Source organism: Lonchura striata, chromosome Z (genome assembly GCF_050655825.1).
Source record: "Lonchura striata isolate lonStrDom1 chromosome Z, ASM5065582v1, whole genome shotgun sequence".
NCBI lineage: Eukaryota > Metazoa > Chordata > Aves > Passeriformes > Estrildidae > Lonchura > Lonchura striata.
This window is the reverse complement of record NC_140740.1, coordinates 71,369,983-71,387,713: the sequence shown is the minus strand read 5'-3', so window position 1 is coordinate 71,387,713 and position 17,731 is coordinate 71,369,983. Positions and strand designations below refer to the sequence as shown.

Genomic DNA, 17,731 nt, shown 5'->3' with positions numbered 1-17,731 from the left:
AGAGCTTTTGGTCTAAAAATGAAGGTGGGACAGTTCATACACTATGTACTGAAAATACAGGAGCATAGGTTGCAAATGCTTTAAATACAAGGAGCTTCTGAGTTGTTTTCTTCTTTTTTTTGTGCTGCCTCAGGTGAGATTTCCAGGTTATTTTGCACTGTAAAAAGATGATTGATTGTATTTATAGTAACTTTGTCAGGATAGAGACTACAGGTTCCTACTCTCTTTTTTTGTATGCCAGCAACTGTTACAATGTAAACAGAGATTACTAGAGTTATTATGTGAAGCGTGCTTTTAAAAGAAGTGGTCAAAAAAAATCTCCATATGTTCTAATATTCCAGATACTTTTTTTGTGACATTATAGAGGACTGTTTTAGCTTTCATTGCCTCTATGTCTCCATTTTGTTTTTGTTCTTGCACAGCTATCTTTTCCACAAAAATGTGGTGATGGCTCTTGATCCTTTTCTAATACCTGGTGGGCAAAGTCCCATCTAGTAGATTTGTAGGTTTTTGCCATTTTGTAGAGGTCCAGGGTAGAAAAGCAGGCTCCTTGATAGCCTGTCCACCTATTAGATCTTTTCTGTCTGATTTCCTTCAACGTTAGAGAAAGTAGGACACTTGTGTTTTTACAAATTTTGTGGAAATATGCAGTGTGGTAAAAGAGAGTTTAACCATGCCCACACTCATGGCAAAAGGACAGGATGACTTCTCTGAGAATCCATGGAAGGATGCTCATAACTCTTGGTCCTGACAGAATCTTCAGTTGGCTATGGTAGAAACCTAGACTTTACTATGAGGTTCACTTCCTCACAGGTGTCTGATAGTTGAGTTTACAGTACACAGTTGTGTACAATTTTTAACAATATAAGTGTCAAGTAGAAATTGTACCTCATTGGTTTTAGGTCTGTTTTTTTTCATGGCTTATTGTTCGTAGTCCTCAAGTTGAAGTAGATAAATATGCACTAATTTATATTTTGGGAGGCATTTGAGGAAAAGTAGCTGAATAAGTCCAAAACCTCAGGAGAGGGATTGCCCTTTCCCCATTAATTTGAAAACTTAGAGAATATGTCTATATGTCATTAAATATTGTGGTAGGTAAAATAAAAATGTCTCTCTTTTAATTCTTTGTGATGTCTATAATTCAGACCATCAGGAAGAGTTTTGTGGAAAAATCACAGTATCATAGAAACATAATTTGGTTTGGTATGGATGAGGACCTTTAAAAATCGTTCTCTGCAACCTTTTTGAAGTGAATAGGGACATGTTCAACTAGATCAGAACCCAACTGTTGTTCAGAGCTGTTCAGTGCTCCATTGAAAGTGACCATGAATGTTTCCAGGCATGGGGCATCTGCCAGCTGTTCTGAGAAATCTGGCCAGAGTTAAACCACCCTCATTAAAAAAATAAGTCTTCCTTATATCTAGTTTGAATTTATTGACTAAAATGATTCACCCTTGCCCTGTGATTACGGTCCTTTTAAAAAGTCTCTTTCCAGCTTTCTATTAAGGCTCTTTCAAGTATTGAAAGGCCACAATAAGGTCTCCCTGGGACGTACCTTTCTCATGGGGAGCAACCCCTACTATCTCAGCCTGTCCTCATAGGAGAGTTGATTCATCCCTCTAATCATCTTTGTGGCTTCCTCTGAATCCTCTCCAACAGTTCCACGTCCTTCCTGTGCTGGGACCCCAGAGCTGATGCAGCACTGCAGGTGGGGTCTCAGCAGAGCAGAGCAGAGGGGCAGAATCCCCTCCCTGGCCCTGCTGCCCACCCTGCTCTGGATACAGCCCAGGACACGTTTGGCTTTCTGGGCTATGACCGCACAATGATAGGTCATGTCAAGCTTCTTGTCCACCTGTATTCCCAAGCCCTTCTCAGCAGGGCTGATATCAACCCCTTTATTGCTCAGTATATATTGATACTGGGGTTTGTCTCATCCATTGTGCATAACCTTGTACTTAGACTTGTTAAACCCCATGAAATTCATGTTGTCACACTTCTTGATCTTGTCCAAGTCCATCTGAATTGCATAAAGTCAGCCTGACAAATGTACTATTATATATTATGTAAATATGATAATATTATATTCTTTTTATATACTAGTCAAATTAGTCTGCTATTTTTTGTGGTGATCATAAGCTAAATTGCTTCATTAAAATGTCAACAGATGTGGTACAGTGTATGTACAGCTGTCAGGAAAAACGATCTTAGCCCATGTTTGGGGCTTCTCTGTGCATTGTGAAAGCCGGTAGTATGATGATAGACACAACCTTGTCTGCTTGGCATAGTTATAAAAATTCCTTGGCTTTTTACTGTATGATACTGTGATTTAAGACAATGATTTCACTAAGTAAAATCAATATAATCTGCATTAAATATATTATGATAAATACATGACAGATTATAAACTTAGCTGTGACTAGAAGATGATCATCCAGTTGTGGATTTTTCTAGTCTTTAAGAAGTCTGTTTTGGTTCAGTGCTGTTCAAGGTATTTGTGATCTGGAAAAAAGTTTGAAGTCAATACAGATAAAAATTATATATAACACAGAGGTTTAGCAGTGAATAATATACAAATTGGTTACAAAGGCTTATCAAAATCTGAGAAGAATGTACTTATTTTTCTAGCATAGATTTTAGCACAGCCAAGAACAATGCATGTCTAGGAGCAAAATAGTTTGCTGTGTAGTAGTATAAACTGCATTATAATAAGCAGTCTGTACTGCTGAGAAGAGTATGTTTGTTTTATCCTAGAGAATGTTAAACTCCAATTTTTAATTTATCTAACAAGAGAATTAAAATAATACTTGATCAGTCTGCACATTCTCAGACAGTAAAAGGGTTTGTAATAGATAGACAGAGCCTTTAAAGTCCAAAAAAACAAAAAACAAAAAAACCCAAAAAAAACCAAAAAACCAAAAACAACAGCAAAAAAAAAACAAACCAGTGTAATTTGGTACCTGCAAATTTACCTGCAAACTGTATGAATTCAAAATGTGTTCAAATACCTTTATCTTACTTAATGAAGATATTTAACTTTTGGAACACAGATTACCCAAGTATTTGTAGTAGGTTTTGTGTCATGCAAATGCTAAATCAGCACTGGATGTCTTTGTTATCTGTACCATAGACCAAAGGGAGAAGTTTGTTTAGAGGTCAAGTGTCACTGGTCTACTTTAGAAAAGTTAGGTAGACTATTGTAATGATCCCTTATTGACAGAAATCTTCCTGTTCACAGGCTCTCATATTCTGAGAAGGACTGGTAAACTACAGTGGGAAATAATGTCCTTAAATTTTTTGACAATGGCAAGGTGGATAGTCTTCATAAAATGCTTCAGTTCTTAGAAATCTGGGTGGAATAGTTGTGATGAATCCATAGGCTGTTGTTCTGCATGCGGTTTACAATGGGAAGTGATCACAAAATGGGATTTCATTATAAATGTCAGATGTTCCAATAGCAGTCTTTTTAGTTCTTTTTAGTAATTTTATAAAAGAGGGAAGTCTTGCAAAAGTTTGTATCTAAGTACAAAAGCAAGATTTTTTAAATAAAATATATGCTTAAAAATGTGGGTGATAAATTAGAAGTAAATTGGCAACTGCACATGCAATTGTAGGTATGGTTATGTAAATCAAGTATACAGTTGTGAATGAACAAGAGAAAGTTGATACAGAATTTTGGAAGTAATGATTCTTATGTTAAATAATTAACTATCCCTTTTTGAAGTGAAATGAATGATGAGCAAGTCAGAAACATTTGAAAGCTAAATCTGCAAGAACTGTGTCATTTTACTTAAGTGCCTGTTCACTGATTGTATAGTAATTACTGTTATGAGATTTTTGCACTTTTTTTAACCAACAGTAATTACTAAGTTGAGGTATGCAACATTATTATTTAGTTTCTTTAGTTTGTTTTTTCTACTGGAGCTTAGTGAGGTGCAAGTCATGCAGAAAGAATGTTTTACTAGCTCAGACAGATCATCACATTTTTATTGCATACTGCAATACCATGATTTTCAAAAGTCTGACATTAATATATGGGGGGAAATACTATGAGTTGGTATCTTTCTCCTCAGCAGTTGCTCCTTCCAGTCTTACTACTAAACTGGAGAAAGAGTAATATTCCTGGCTAGTTTTGGTGACAGATTCTCTTTTCTTGAACTTACATACAGTGATGCCCCTGTTCAGTCTTAATGCCTTTGTTTTGATGCTAACAGGTTAAATGAGTGGAAAATGTATTGCTTCATCTTCATATTTAGCTGTTTAAATAGTAAGCTTACTACAATTACTGATTTTGAATTTGGTTAGAAGCTGTCTTCCAGCACTTTGAGTACTATCTTCCAGTGAGTGAATTCTGCAATATTTATATGACAAGTATGAGATTTACTGTAAATTGTTAAGCTCTTCAACATTAATCTGTTAAACTATCTAACAGATTAAGATCATAGTTGGAACTGGCTTTTGAAGGGGATTAGAGAGATATTAGAAATACAAGCCAATTACTTACATAAAATAAAATACTTTTATTATAAAAATTCATAAAATATAAATGGACTGGAGTAAACAATATATTTGTTTTTCTGTGATTTGTAAGAATTAAATTAAGTTACTGTGATACAGCAGTAAAATGTGGGCCAATTTGAAATGTTTGGATGTCTTTTCTTGGTGTTTGTAAGTGGAAACATAAGGGCTTCAGAAAGGAAGGCATTTAGGATTCTGGGACTTGATCTATATTACTTTTTATTAGTCACACAGTATTTGTTGAACTTAAAGACACACAATTTTAGAATTCACTAATATATTGCTACTTTACAGGTAATGTTCATTGTCCCTACTGTTGTTAAATTAGTTGCACTTCCTTTTCTGAATTCATTCAGACTTTTAAAGATGAGGAAAGACCTACCACCTTATTCATCTGCCTGCCAGTATAAGACCTCTGAACAATATTATTTCTGCAGTCCTAGTTTTAAATTACTTGCACACATGACCTCTCTTTCTTCTTTGTTCAGTTTCACAAGAACTGGTGTTAACCCTGGCCACACTACTGAGAGGGAAATTTTATGTTTTCCTTGCCTTATGAAAGTTTGTGGCCTCGATCTGACATGGGCATACTTTCCACTGTGTTACAAGATACTGGGCTTTTGTACTGTGTTTTGTGGAGGTGTACTTTATTCTATTTCTTAGTTTTTTTAGACTATCTTCAATTGGTGATTGAAATGATAGTTCAGTGAGTTACACAGCTATATATTTCTTCAATCCTGTCTATATTTTCTGAATCAAAAAAAAAAATTTACAGTCACATTCTTAAGTACAAATATAACTTTGCTGTTGGCTTTTGCATAAAGATGTGACCTGTATGTTCCTCAGACACTTCCATTGTTTTAGATTTACTAAATTTTAGTGGCAGTTCAAATCCTCTGTTGAACATTCCAGTGTTTGGACTGCTAAAACTTTGATTTTTTCTTTATCTTTACTAGGTTTTTGAATTCATTTGTAAGTGCTCTTACATTTCATTATACATTAAAATGGAAAATAAACGGTTGAAATTTTTAGCACTCTGATTTTTCAGCTTTAAAACAGAAAAGAAAGATGTTATTGTTTCTGTTATCTGAAGTGAAACAAAAAGCAATTAAAGCAGAAACATTGTGTGCACACTGCCCTCCAATAGTACTTAGAGAAGTGTTAGAACTAGGATTTATTCCAATGTTAATACTGTAAAGAATATACATTGTTTATGACATGCTGTATTGTATATTTGCTGCACAAGTCCCAAAGTGGGACTAAATATGTTTCTGATTATGCGTACAGTTAGGAAAACTTGAGAAGGGTTTCTGATGCAGCCTCTTCTATAACACATTGAAGGATTTGGGGAAAGACTGGCAGGACTCTCCTCAAAGATGCACAGTAAAAGCACAGAAGTAATGTTTACTTACAAATTGTGTAAGTGAAATTCTGATGGGACTTATGGGAAAGGAAATTCAGCATCAGAGTGATTACGAGTCACCATCATTTGAGGTTTTCAGAACTCAGACAAAATCTGGAGAAGCCTGATAAAGCTTAGAAATTACCACAGTTTTAAATTATAGCCGGAGTTGTTTGGCCTCCCTTTCCTGGTATTCTCTGTGGTGTTCAAAACTGTAGGTTACTATTGTCCTTTTATGGTGGTTAAACTCAGTTTTGGGGGATGTTCTCATGTGCGTGCTTATCTGTGTTAGAGCCCATGTGTAATAAGATAGGGAAAAAGCAAGTAGTATAAATATTTTGTTAGTTCAGACTTGCGGCTGTATCTTTTGTCACTGTCACCATGTGAAAGTTTTCACACACTAAATAAAAATTTTCATACAGCATCACAAAATTTGCATTGCGTAAATGCTACATTTTAGCATCTTTACAAGAGGTTTGGAAGGATTTTGTTATTTCCTGACTTTATGGAAATTTTGTTTTCATTCTTCCTCTTGTCAAGCATAGTTTTTCATTGTTAAAAATGCTAATGCAGAGGACTTGGAGGAAGAGTGAAAGTATAAGTAATAAATACATAATTGGAAAGATGAAAAAATGTCTGCTTTTGAAAACTCCTCCTTGCAAAACTTAGTCACAGACTTGGCAGCTTGAACTGTCAGTACTGAAAACAAATACTCAACACCTTAGACTGCTGTTCTAAACTTTGTAGTCCAGATGCATTTCAAGATCTTGAGTCTGAAATCTATCAGTCATTTGTAAAAGAATTTATAGATTGGACAGTATAACTTGAGGAGGGACAGAAACCATTTTTTCAAAAATGGTTCAGAAAACAATGTTATTCCAGTTAGGTGCTATTTAAAGTAAAACTTGAGATGTAGAAATGTAATAATGGATAAACATTGCAATAAACCTTACTTTCTAGTATAAACTAATAATAGTTTCATTTTTTTGTTTGTTTTGTTGTGGTATGATGGGTGTTTTTTAAGCAGTGTGCTCAGCAAGAGGGATTTGTAGCTTCCCCTCTTCTCTTAAAATGATAAAGAGATAAAAGTAAGTTAGTGGAAGAAAATGAGTAAGTGGAGTAAACTTGAGTTATGTATCATACCTTTTATCACCAACAAGGGATGTATAGACAATTTTTATATTGAACTAGTATATAGCTCCAGTAGTTCTAGCTTTTTAATATGTCTTTCTTCCTTTTCTTTGAACTTCTCCCCTCATTTTTCTCTTGAACTGTGTAACTTATCTTATTCTTTCCAAAGTCATCTTCTTTTCCTCTCGTCATCCTCTTTAGTTTGAACCTGGTCTGTTTCTGTCTGTCTGGTCTTTTCTTATCACAAATCTCCCTTTCCCCTCTGTACTTCTCTTTTTTTTTTTTTTTTTTTTGCGAACTGAAATCCTTTCTGCTTTTTATTCTGTCTCATACATTTACAACCTTTATTTAAGTTGAGCACAAATTTCAGTTCTTTGGCACTCTAATCTCTTCACTTGTTGAAGTTCTAGTGACTTACAGCTCCTGTCATCCCAGAGTTGAGAATGAAAAGTGGAAACTGCTTTGAGATTTCGCCTATGTTGCCTTTACTGAAGGGTCAGTAAGAACAGTGAAGCTAAAGAGCAAGCAGAATTTCTTCTGTGGTCTGTACTACATATAGATGAAATAAATGTAGTTTCACTTTAAAGTGACAGGAAAATTGAGAGAAGAGTAGATTGGGTGTCACAGAATCATGAACTCTACCATGATCTTTGGAGTTACGATCTCTGGTTTATGAACATGGAATATGAAAATGAGCCAGAAGATTTTTAGATTTTTGTGAATTTTTTTTAGATTTTTCCAGTCTGTGAGAACACTATTTCTGTTCCACAGTACCAGAGTGAAGTGGGTAAATATTGTTACCTCTTTTTCACTCTTGGTGGATAAAATCCCCAAAAACTAGCTGTTGTGCTTTTTGGAGCTCAAGAAAATATGTAGTAGATGTAATTAATATTTAGAATTAAAACCACTGCATTTTCAAGTGCTGTAATAAGATACAAGCACTGTTCATTTCAGAACTGTGGTTGCTCTTGACATAGTCTTCAGCAGCTTCTTCAGACTGTGATTTTTGTTCTTGCACAAGTTGTTGGGCATCCAGATGGCAAAAGGTATTGAACATACTTTGGCTCAAATCTTTAATCTGTAGAAATGAAAGAGCAGTTGTATGGAAAGTGAATAACATTTATTTCTACTTCTGTATGTTGGTGAGTGTTGGCTAAGAGGGCTTGTAGAAGTGAATGGGATATTCCTTGATGTATGTGCCTCAAAATAAACTTAGAGTATTAAGCTATAAACTATGTGAACTTCACTGCATATATTCTGCAAAGAAACGTTTTTCCATAATTCTAGTAAATAACTCTATATCCCCAGGCTTCTGTATTGTCTTTCGTGTTTTAGTTTGTCTTACTCCAAATATGCAGGTAATGTTATGCTTAAGAATTATTGGACTAAATAACTGTAGTTCTTCTCAAAGAAGAGCTCCTGAGACTGTCTTAATATCCCAGGGAACTTTGGATTTCACTTTTGTCTTCGCAGAAAATGCTGACCTTAGAGAGACACTGTTATGCTTTATGTACTGTTAAAAAATTGGACGAAATTCAGGTTTATCTATCAGAGTGGTAACTTTATGATTCTTCTACCTGTTCTAGGTTATATGTCTCCACACCCATCTCCACTAGGAGCACCAGAGCATGTGTCCAGTCCAATGTCTGGAGGAGGTCCAACACCACCTCAGATGACTCCCAGTCAGCCAGGACCCATTATAGCAGGAGACCCACAAGTTATGAATCAGCCTAACAGAGGGCCTTCCCCTTTCAGCCCTGCACAGCTGCATCAGCTGCGGGCTCAGATTCTAGCATACAAAATGCTGGCTAGGGGTCAGCCCTTACCAGAGAACCTCCAGCTTGCTGTCCAGGGCAAGAGAACACTGCCTGGCATTCAACAGCAGCAGCCTCCGAGTGCTTTCAACAGGCAGTCTGGTAAGCGAATCTTTGTTGGGAATCATTGCTCAGATAATAATTCTTGAAGTCCTGCCTGTGATAGATTAAGAAATAAGTGCTGTGCAGGGCTGTAATTTGGGATTGTATTAAGCCTGAGCAAGTGCATAAAACACATCTGTTATTAATAGAATATTGCCAAAATAGAATACTAATAACCAAAATAGAAGTTACTTCACTGTGCAGTACTGTGTCTGTCCTGGTATGCTTGACAGTTTTTGAATGTTAATTGTACTTTGCTGATAGCAATCCCCCTTGTATTTCTTATGGTGAATTTCCAGTCTCCTGTTGCTATGCGGGAAAGTAGATGAATAATCTGGATCAAGTTGACTGATTATTTAGGTTGTTGAAAATAAACCATGTATAGTCTGCTATTAAGTGCAAAACATAAGAAAAAAGAAGTGTGCTTACTTTTTTCTCACAATGGTGATAGATGTTGCAGTGAGGTAAGTAAGCACATTTTGGTCCTAAGAAAAGTCTTAGATTAAACACCCTAAACGTGTTAGTTTCTGAACCCTTTCAGTACTGAGTTTGCGTTAGAATCAAGGGTTCAGGTGATACTGTTTCTTAGGTTTTACTAATGGCACTCTTCATTTTGGTGGATATGGCTTTGCTACCAATTAAGTTTGTTTTTTTCATGAAACATGATTTTAAGTATATGTATTACCTTCATTAGTTATATGTATTATAAAAAACACTTAAATTCTTACTTAATGAAGAAAAGTACTACTTGCCTGAATAGACTAGCATGCTAGAAAACAATGATTTTTGAATCTTGGAAATGGCTTGTGTTTTAGCAAATTTTTTTTCCTCTGTCAAATTGCAGGTATTGGATTACATGCAATGAGTGGTACTGCTGCTGGACCAGGGGCTGCACCAGGGATGCCTGGACATACAACTGCTATTACCCCTAAAACATGGACTGAAGGTATGGTGAGAAAAAGATGTGGGGGAAAAGTAAAAAGGAAAGGTAAAAAGCTGTGCAGGAAAAATAGTGTAATCTCTACTGTGTCTAGGAGTTTAATCAAGGAGAGTCTATAACCTTTTATTCATTTGGAAAAGACCCACGTGAAATTAACTGCCATTTTTAGACAGACTGAACATGAAGCACCTTTTTCCAGTCAGAATGAAATGTGTATGTTTTCTGAGGAACATGCATAAAACTTAATAAGTTATATTCTGAGTATGCTTAATTGCAGCAAGCTTGTCTTTCACCTTTGCTACTTTAAACAAAAGTTTTCAAATCATGGTAGGATTACACTGTTTCTTTCTCTGTGTTTTGTACTTTTGGAATTGAATTGCTTTGAAGGATCAGTGTAGTCTTTGAGATCAAATGAATACTGTAATTTTTTTTCCCCCATGTCTTCAAATATATTTGTCATTCATTGCACAGTCATTCAACTTCCCGGATTCCCTGAGAACTGAGGCTGCAGAGAGGCTTTTGATGGCCTGTTTTTTTTCTTCTTATAAGCTGAAATGCAGTGTAGTTACATACAGAATCTACAGCTTGTCCTCAAGTTCCTTTCCTGGAGTTTGAAGCATATGTGTGAATTACAAAGGGTTATCTCTATATATTTCAGGATGTTGGTTTGAATTAAGGTTGATTACAAGATTGCAGGTGTACTTTGAATTTGTTTTCCCTAGCTTAAGCGACTATGACTCTTGAGACAATTAAGCATCATCTTTATTTTAGCAATGTCTTTTAATAGTGAATTCATGAACATCTGAATGCATGGGTAACTTGTCATAAAGAAATTACAAAATCTATGACCTTTAGTGACTGTAAATGACAGGTACTATTTTCATGTTAACTGAGGTGTTGGTTTTCATGGTGATTAGAATAATTGAGTTCCTGATATTTGAAATAAATAAAATTATTAGGAGATCATAGTGACACAAAAGCTACTTATATCTGGCAGGTATGTCTAAATACAGTTGTAAATGTATTTATTAGATGCTTTCTTCTAACGTCAAGGATAGTGAACAAGAGGCAGAGTGAGGTCTGCATTTGGACGAAGTTCTACAGCTGTTTCATTTCTGGTAACACTAGAATTAAAAGTCCACAGGAATAGCAAAAGAAACGACATTCATCATAAAATTTCATGTGTTTTGGTTTTCTTTTGGCCATTTCTTGCAATATATAGTATACTTGCATTTTAGTATGTCTGTCTCAAAAAACAGTCTAGTCTCAGTGTGCCTTTTCTGGTGATTTTAAATGTATACCTTACCTTCGTATCTTGTCTTCAGAAAGCCGTCTTGCTTTTCTTCCTGCTTTCTGTATTTCATGTTATGAATCAGTACTGTTCACGTTTCAGGCCAAGGCCCAGATATGAATGTCTCCAATGCACAGCAAAAGCTTCCAGCGCCAGCTCCTAGTGGCAGGCCTTCTCCTGCTCCCGCTGCCGCCCAGCCTGCTGCCACCATGCCTGGGCCCTCTGTACCACAGCCCCCACCTGGACAGCCTTCGCCCATTGTCCAGCTGCAGCAGAAGCAGAACCGCATCAGCCCTGTCCAGAAGCCACAAGGACTGGATCCTGTTGAAATCCTCCAAGAACGTGAATATAGGTAAGAGTAACAAGATTAAAATGATTCTTGTTTTTCACATCCTTAACTGGAACTCCTCGCAATCAGCTATTGTAGTGGTGATAGTGTAAACAAAGTTTCAAGGGAAAGGCTGTATTACCAAGAAGTACACAAATATCAAACCAAACAATTATTTGATTCTACCCCAAATGGTGAACTAATGAAGCATACTGGCAGTATCACTGGAAGCCATTGAAGTTTAAAGAGAAACCAATTTTGTATCCTAGGTTTTCAGTATTACAAACAAAGGGAAGTTGGAAGAGAGCAGAGACAGCCAAAAGGCTGAAGAGTTAGTAACCACAGCAAAACCACATTTTTATGAATATGATGGTTTTGTCTGGACAAGCAAAGAGTGAAGAGAATAAGAAAGTCATGGGCAAGATAAGAAAAAAGTATACCAATTTCAAAAATTGCCTCTTGAATGTTCTGTTTAGATTATGAAGTACATTTGTTACAAAGTAAAGGGTAGAACATTTCTTTTGGAGTTAGAAAGAGACTTCTTCCCTTATTACAGCATCAAGGCTATTTAACAACTGACCTTGAGAGTCTGCCAGGCAGAAGGATTTTGACCTGCGCCTAAAATACATTTCCTATTATCAGTCAGAGGAAGGTAATTGCACTCAGAGTATTACCTGTTTTAGTTTAATGATGTATCTTGCATTGTTACTTTGAGTTTGTAGAGGAAGGTAGCCAAGAGGGATGTTGATCGCACAGAAGACTGGTTTAACAAGTTTTGATTTATGGAGGTAAAACATCATGAAGTGCTTTTGGGTCTGATAACCGTGCCCAGAATTCAGGCCTTGATTACAGAAAAGCTGTTACTTTTGTGTCAGGTATTGCTTAACTAATTCTATCAGTGCATTCTTGTCATCATTCTGCTAGTCTTATGCATAAATCCTAGGACTGAATGGCTGTATCTCTTTTCAGCATGAGCAATCACTATTTTCCAGCATCTTTCTCAGAAGCTTGTAGAACACACCATTTTATGGTTTCACAGTTACTCTGACAGGAGAATTGTAGCACTAACTTCAACCAAGAATTATATGGCCAGTATGGTGCAACGTTTTCTGCATCAATTAACCTCAAATTGTTACTCTTCGTGTGTTTTCAGCCCTGCTGTATTGCACTGTGTGTGCCAAGCTTTATGTCTTAGTGTTCATAAACACTAGGAAAGTGAGGAGTGACAAAAAAATAAAGCTAATGCTTTTACTTACCAGAGAACCAGTTACAGAACCAGCATGTTAGGTTCTAAAGACACTGATGTTCTTGGCAGAGTGAGATGAAAGTTTGATAAGGATTCTCCAGAAGAAAGCTTTTATATTTTATGGGTTTTTTATCCTAGAACATAGATGTAAGATCCAAACCCTTTTAATGTTGAACATTACTGGTGTTTAATTTTCTTTTGAGTTCCAGAATATGTAGAACTCCTGGAAATCTTTTCATTAGTTAAAACTGTGTAAATAACATCACACAGAAGTTTTGAAAAAAGCAGTATGACAGCTTCTGTGGTTTAATGGTGCTGGATTTAGCTTTAATATAGGCAAGTTTAATTCAGAAATGTGTCTTCACAATTTCTTAATAAAAACGGAGCAGAAAAAAAGCCAAAATAAACATCCTTATCCTGAAAACACTGAGATTAGTGAAAACTTTATGAAATAGTTGGCTCTTGAGATCTCACACTAAACCCTTTTAATAAAGGAGCATTATGCCTTGAAAACCATTTGAATTCCAGATGGATCTCTGCATCCCTGTGGTCCCCGGTGGGATGCAGGGGCACAGCTGCCTCACCGTGGCCTGTGCCATCGGCTGCGGGGGATTCTCAGCTCCACTCCCTGTGGCCCCTCCTTCTCCACTGATCTTTCTGTCTGCAGAGTTGTTCTTCTCAAGGTTCTCACACTGCTCTTCTGTAGCCATAATTACATCTGCCCAGTAACTTTTTCCCCCCTTCTCAAATCTGCTATCATTAAGGCATTACCACCATTTTTGATTGGCTCAGCCTTGACCAGTGGAGGGGTCTGTCCTGGATCTGGCTGGCATTGGCTCTGCTGGACATAGGGGAAACTTCTGAGAGCTTCTGACAGCAGCTAGTGCTGTAGCCCTCCTGCTAGTAATACCTAGCCATGCAAATCCAGTATACATTTTTATAAAATTGTCCCTATTGCTTTCTTCAAAATAAAGTGCTTCTTTTTAATCTCACTGAATAGCTGTCTTAAAGGTAATAATGCTTATAATTTAAAGTTGTTTTATTATGTTGAAAGGCTTTTTTCCACCCTCATTCTCATTGCACATTAAAAAATAATAGACTTGGTAATGTCCTGTAGATTTTACGTGGTTTCTTTCCACTATCTGCAAAATATTTTCTTAGGTATCTTTACTGCATGGCATTCATGCCAGACAGGTTTGATTGTACAACTATAACCTCTGCTGTTTACCTGAGTTAATGAGAAATGAGTGTGCATCACTTATTTTGCGAAGAGATCTCAGCATACATTCAGTGGCCGCTTTCTACATGAAGGTAGATTGCTGAACTGCAAAGATTAATTTATTACATCCTTTAAATGGTGAGATGATATACTTCAAGTGATTGTAAAAACATTAAATAAAACTGCTTTCTTTGAATTCTCTTTACCTAACAGCTGTTAACATTGTTCCATGAAAATACCAGCAGTACAACAAACCGTGGTCACTTTCTTTAAAGACTAGAAGGTGTCTCAAGTAGTTCTTCTAATTCACTTGAGTTGGAATTCTTCAAAAAATCCTACTGACTACTGAAAAAAACATTATCATTACTCTGTTAGTACCATAGACAATACATAGAAAGAGTATATCTAGGAAAATGTGAAATTCAACTTCAAACTTTTTTTTTGTTCATACGTAACCCATCTGGTTGTTATTTTCTTTATTCTTCCATACAGGTACTGTGGATTTTCTTTTACTATTTCAACTTCTATTTTTCTGGACTTTTTTTTTTAAATAGAGAACTGGTCTGAGTAACAATAAGAGTTTTCTACAGCAGTATCACTACTGACTCAGAAATACTGCTGATTTTGTTCCTATTCCTTCCCTCTGACTGGGTTGAAGGAAGGGCAATCACCCACCAAAGTCTTGAGCTGTCACTGTTTGTAGCTTACTGCATTTCAACATATGAAGGAAAATAATTGAAGGAAAAGTTATCCTGGATATACTAATCTGCTGTATAATTTAATGATAAAATTTCATATACATTAATTTCTGATCTGATTTTTTATAAGCTCAAGTTAAAAAAGAATTGTTAACAGTGAAATGGCTATTGTATGGGAGTGGACTGCATAATGTGATGTTGGTAAATAATAAGCACATTCTGTCAGCTTTGATTATGTTTAGACATGTCTCAAGAAACATGTATATTTGGATTTTTGTTTCAAATTTGATGATAGAAATGCAGAGACCAGCCCACCTTTAGCAGTTACTTGAACTTGTGTAAACTTTTATGACAGCAAGCACTTTTATGTGTTTTATACCTGAAGTAAAAGAAGGAAAACAATTCTGACAGAACTAAGAAGTCAGCATTTTGCTTCATGTTTGTTTGGAAGTGACTCTTACAGTTAGTTATCTAAAACCATAAGGTATGTCAGGGAGAACCTAGATTAACTCCGCATGTATAGTAAAAGAAGGAACATTTGATGGTAGAAAGAATGTAAAAAAAAATTGAAAATATGTTCAATACCAGTTGCTTTAATAAGTTCACAGCTCAAAATAAATGTTTGGAAAGGTTGTGACTGCTCCCTTAAGGTTTCATTAAAGTCAGGAAATCTGGGGTTTAGCTAAAAATGTTTTGTAGGTGATAGTTTCAGGAGACACACTGCAGCTATTTGGGAAGAGAAGAAGAATTAAAAATAATAATTGTGATGCAGGATTGCATCCATGTGTGGGTAAACGACAGGGTGGATCATATGATTTAGAGCAGCTTGACTGCTTTTTTTGTAGGAATGCATACTAGCTACTACATCTTCAAGAAACCACTAAATTCTGAAGATTTTGCATCCTTAGGTGAGCTAAAATACCTTCTTACTAAATGGAGTGCCCAGTTGTGCAAAATGCGAGCTTTTTTTAGTGTGGTATATGAACTGGAAATAGCAAAATAAGGCAGTGTCATTTTTTGAACAAAGACTTTTTCTGCAGGAGTAATGAATTTTTCTGGACTGAGACAAATATTTTCAGCTTTTAATGGAACTTTTCTAGTAAAGAAATAACTCTTCTTGATTTGCTTTTCAACCTGTACAACCAAAATTACTTACCTAATTCTGCTTCAATTTTTTACTCTCTTAAAGACACCAATATAGTCTTCTGCCGTAATGCAGCATTACACCCTGTTTGTTGTTCCAGAAACTTTAGAATTATTCTGGTAATTGAAAAATCTGGAAAAATCAAGTTCTGTCTATTACTATTAACTCTCTCTCTTGAATTTGCAAATGAATAGAAAATGAGCTTCTAAAGGAAGAGTGAAGTAGAATTCGATTTGCAGGAGCAGCCGTGAATACTTTATAAACAAACTTACTTTGTCAATAAAATAACAAAGTAGAATTTCAGATAGTAAGGCAAGTATGGTCTGTCATCATTGACTACACTGCTTAAAAACAATACCCATCAAAGAAGCTTGAAAGCAGAATCCTGAATAGTATGTGTAAAATAGAATTCTCAAGTTTATTTTCACATATCTAGTTCTAGTTGAAAAGAAAAGCCAAGGGATATTTTGAGCACTTGACAATTTATTCTCAAAGTGCAAAAAGTGTCATCTCTGCAAAAGCCTGTTAGTTCAGAAAAAAACAGAAAAAGACAAGTAAATGCCTGAGTTAAACTGACTATTTTTACTGTATAACTTTAGTAATGCCTTACAGATTTCTTGTGGTGTCTTACCCAGTTTTCTTGTTTTGTAGACTTCAGGCTCGAATTGCTCACAGAATCCAGGAACTGGAGAACTTACCTGGTTCTCTGCCCCCTGATCTGCGGACCAAAGCTACAGTGGAATTGAAGGCACTTAGATTACTGAATTTCCAACGCCAGGTAATGCCATTTGAGGAAAATTTTCATAGCAGTCACAGGTAAACATGTTCATGCAGCAAAGAGTAAACTGGAAAGAGATTTTGCTTTAGTGCAAAGTGTGAGCAGATCCTTCATGAGAGCTGACATAAACAACAAGCAAGTAATGGGAATGTCAGATTTTATTTTGTTTTGGTAATAAAAATGTGCAGGTGTTACTTTTGCTCCTTGCTTTATCTTCCACTGTAGAATGTGACCATAGAACTGTGTCTTTTGAAATGAACATGACATTGGTACAATGTAAGTTCTGGCGAGACTGCAAGTTGATTTTCAGCACAGACCTTCTCAACAAATACCTCGTTCTGGAATACTTAGTGTTTCTAGAAGTCCCCTTGTTTTTATAAAAGTTGATGTTTTGTGTGGTATTTCCACTATGCCACAGACTTTAAAAATTAAACGTAACAGGATCATACATAAAATATAAGTCAAATGTTGAGTGCCTGTATCAGCAAATTAGTTTCAGTAAAGGAATTACACTGCCAGACTGTTATGGGATTCTTGCCATTGGCTTTTACAGCTAGTTTGGAGGAACAAAGATGAGATTTGGCAGGTCAAGCAAAATACTTCCTGACAAAAGCCTTGGCAGGAGTTGTGCCATGGTGTCCAAGTCTTCCTTCCTTTGTACCCTTGGCATTCTTTTGTAATGAAGATTTGTCAGAGGTCAGATGAAAAACACAGGCTCTCCCTGCTCTACTGCTGGGACTGTGGCAATGCTGTTCCAAGCTCTTAATGTTTACCTCTCCCACCTGTCTTCTGTACAGCTGGCAGTGAAACAAATTGTCAGTTATGTTCAGGTCCAGCACTAGAAAATGTCTTATGCATGTGGTTTATTTGCATTTTATTTTGATAGTGTAACATCTTTGCTGGCCCCTTTTATTGCAGCAGGATGGTTGTTACCAGCACCTTGTAAAGAGGGAAGAAATTAATAATGATAAAATAATGATATCATAATAATGATAAACAGCAATTAATGCATTTGACCATTCTGAAGGTTAAAGTTTTGCTTGGGGTAACAGATGTAACTGTTGCAACTTAGCAATGCTGTATTCTTTTCAGAACTATAATGAAAAGGGAAGAGGAGACTGGG

The 17,731-nt window shown here is 36.1% G+C and overlaps 1 protein-coding gene across 7 annotated transcripts in view; it reads left to right on the top strand.

Moving 5' to 3' along the window:
* SMARCA2 (SWI/SNF related BAF chromatin remodeling complex subunit ATPase 2) overlaps positions 1–17,731 on the top strand; it is a 114,978-nt gene that overhangs the window by 22,269 nt on the left and 74,978 nt on the right. For all 7 annotated transcript variants that reach the window (XM_085566416.1, XM_085566417.1, XM_085566423.1 and 4 more), the window contains 4 exons: positions 8,635–8,964; positions 9,809–9,910; positions 11,298–11,547; positions 16,482–16,608. In XM_085566416.1, coding sequence (XP_085422542.1) covers positions 8,635–8,964; positions 9,809–9,910; positions 11,298–11,547; positions 16,482–16,608 — 809 coding nt within the window. The remainder of the gene's footprint in view (positions 1–8,634; positions 8,965–9,808; positions 9,911–11,297; positions 11,548–16,481; positions 16,609–17,731) is intronic.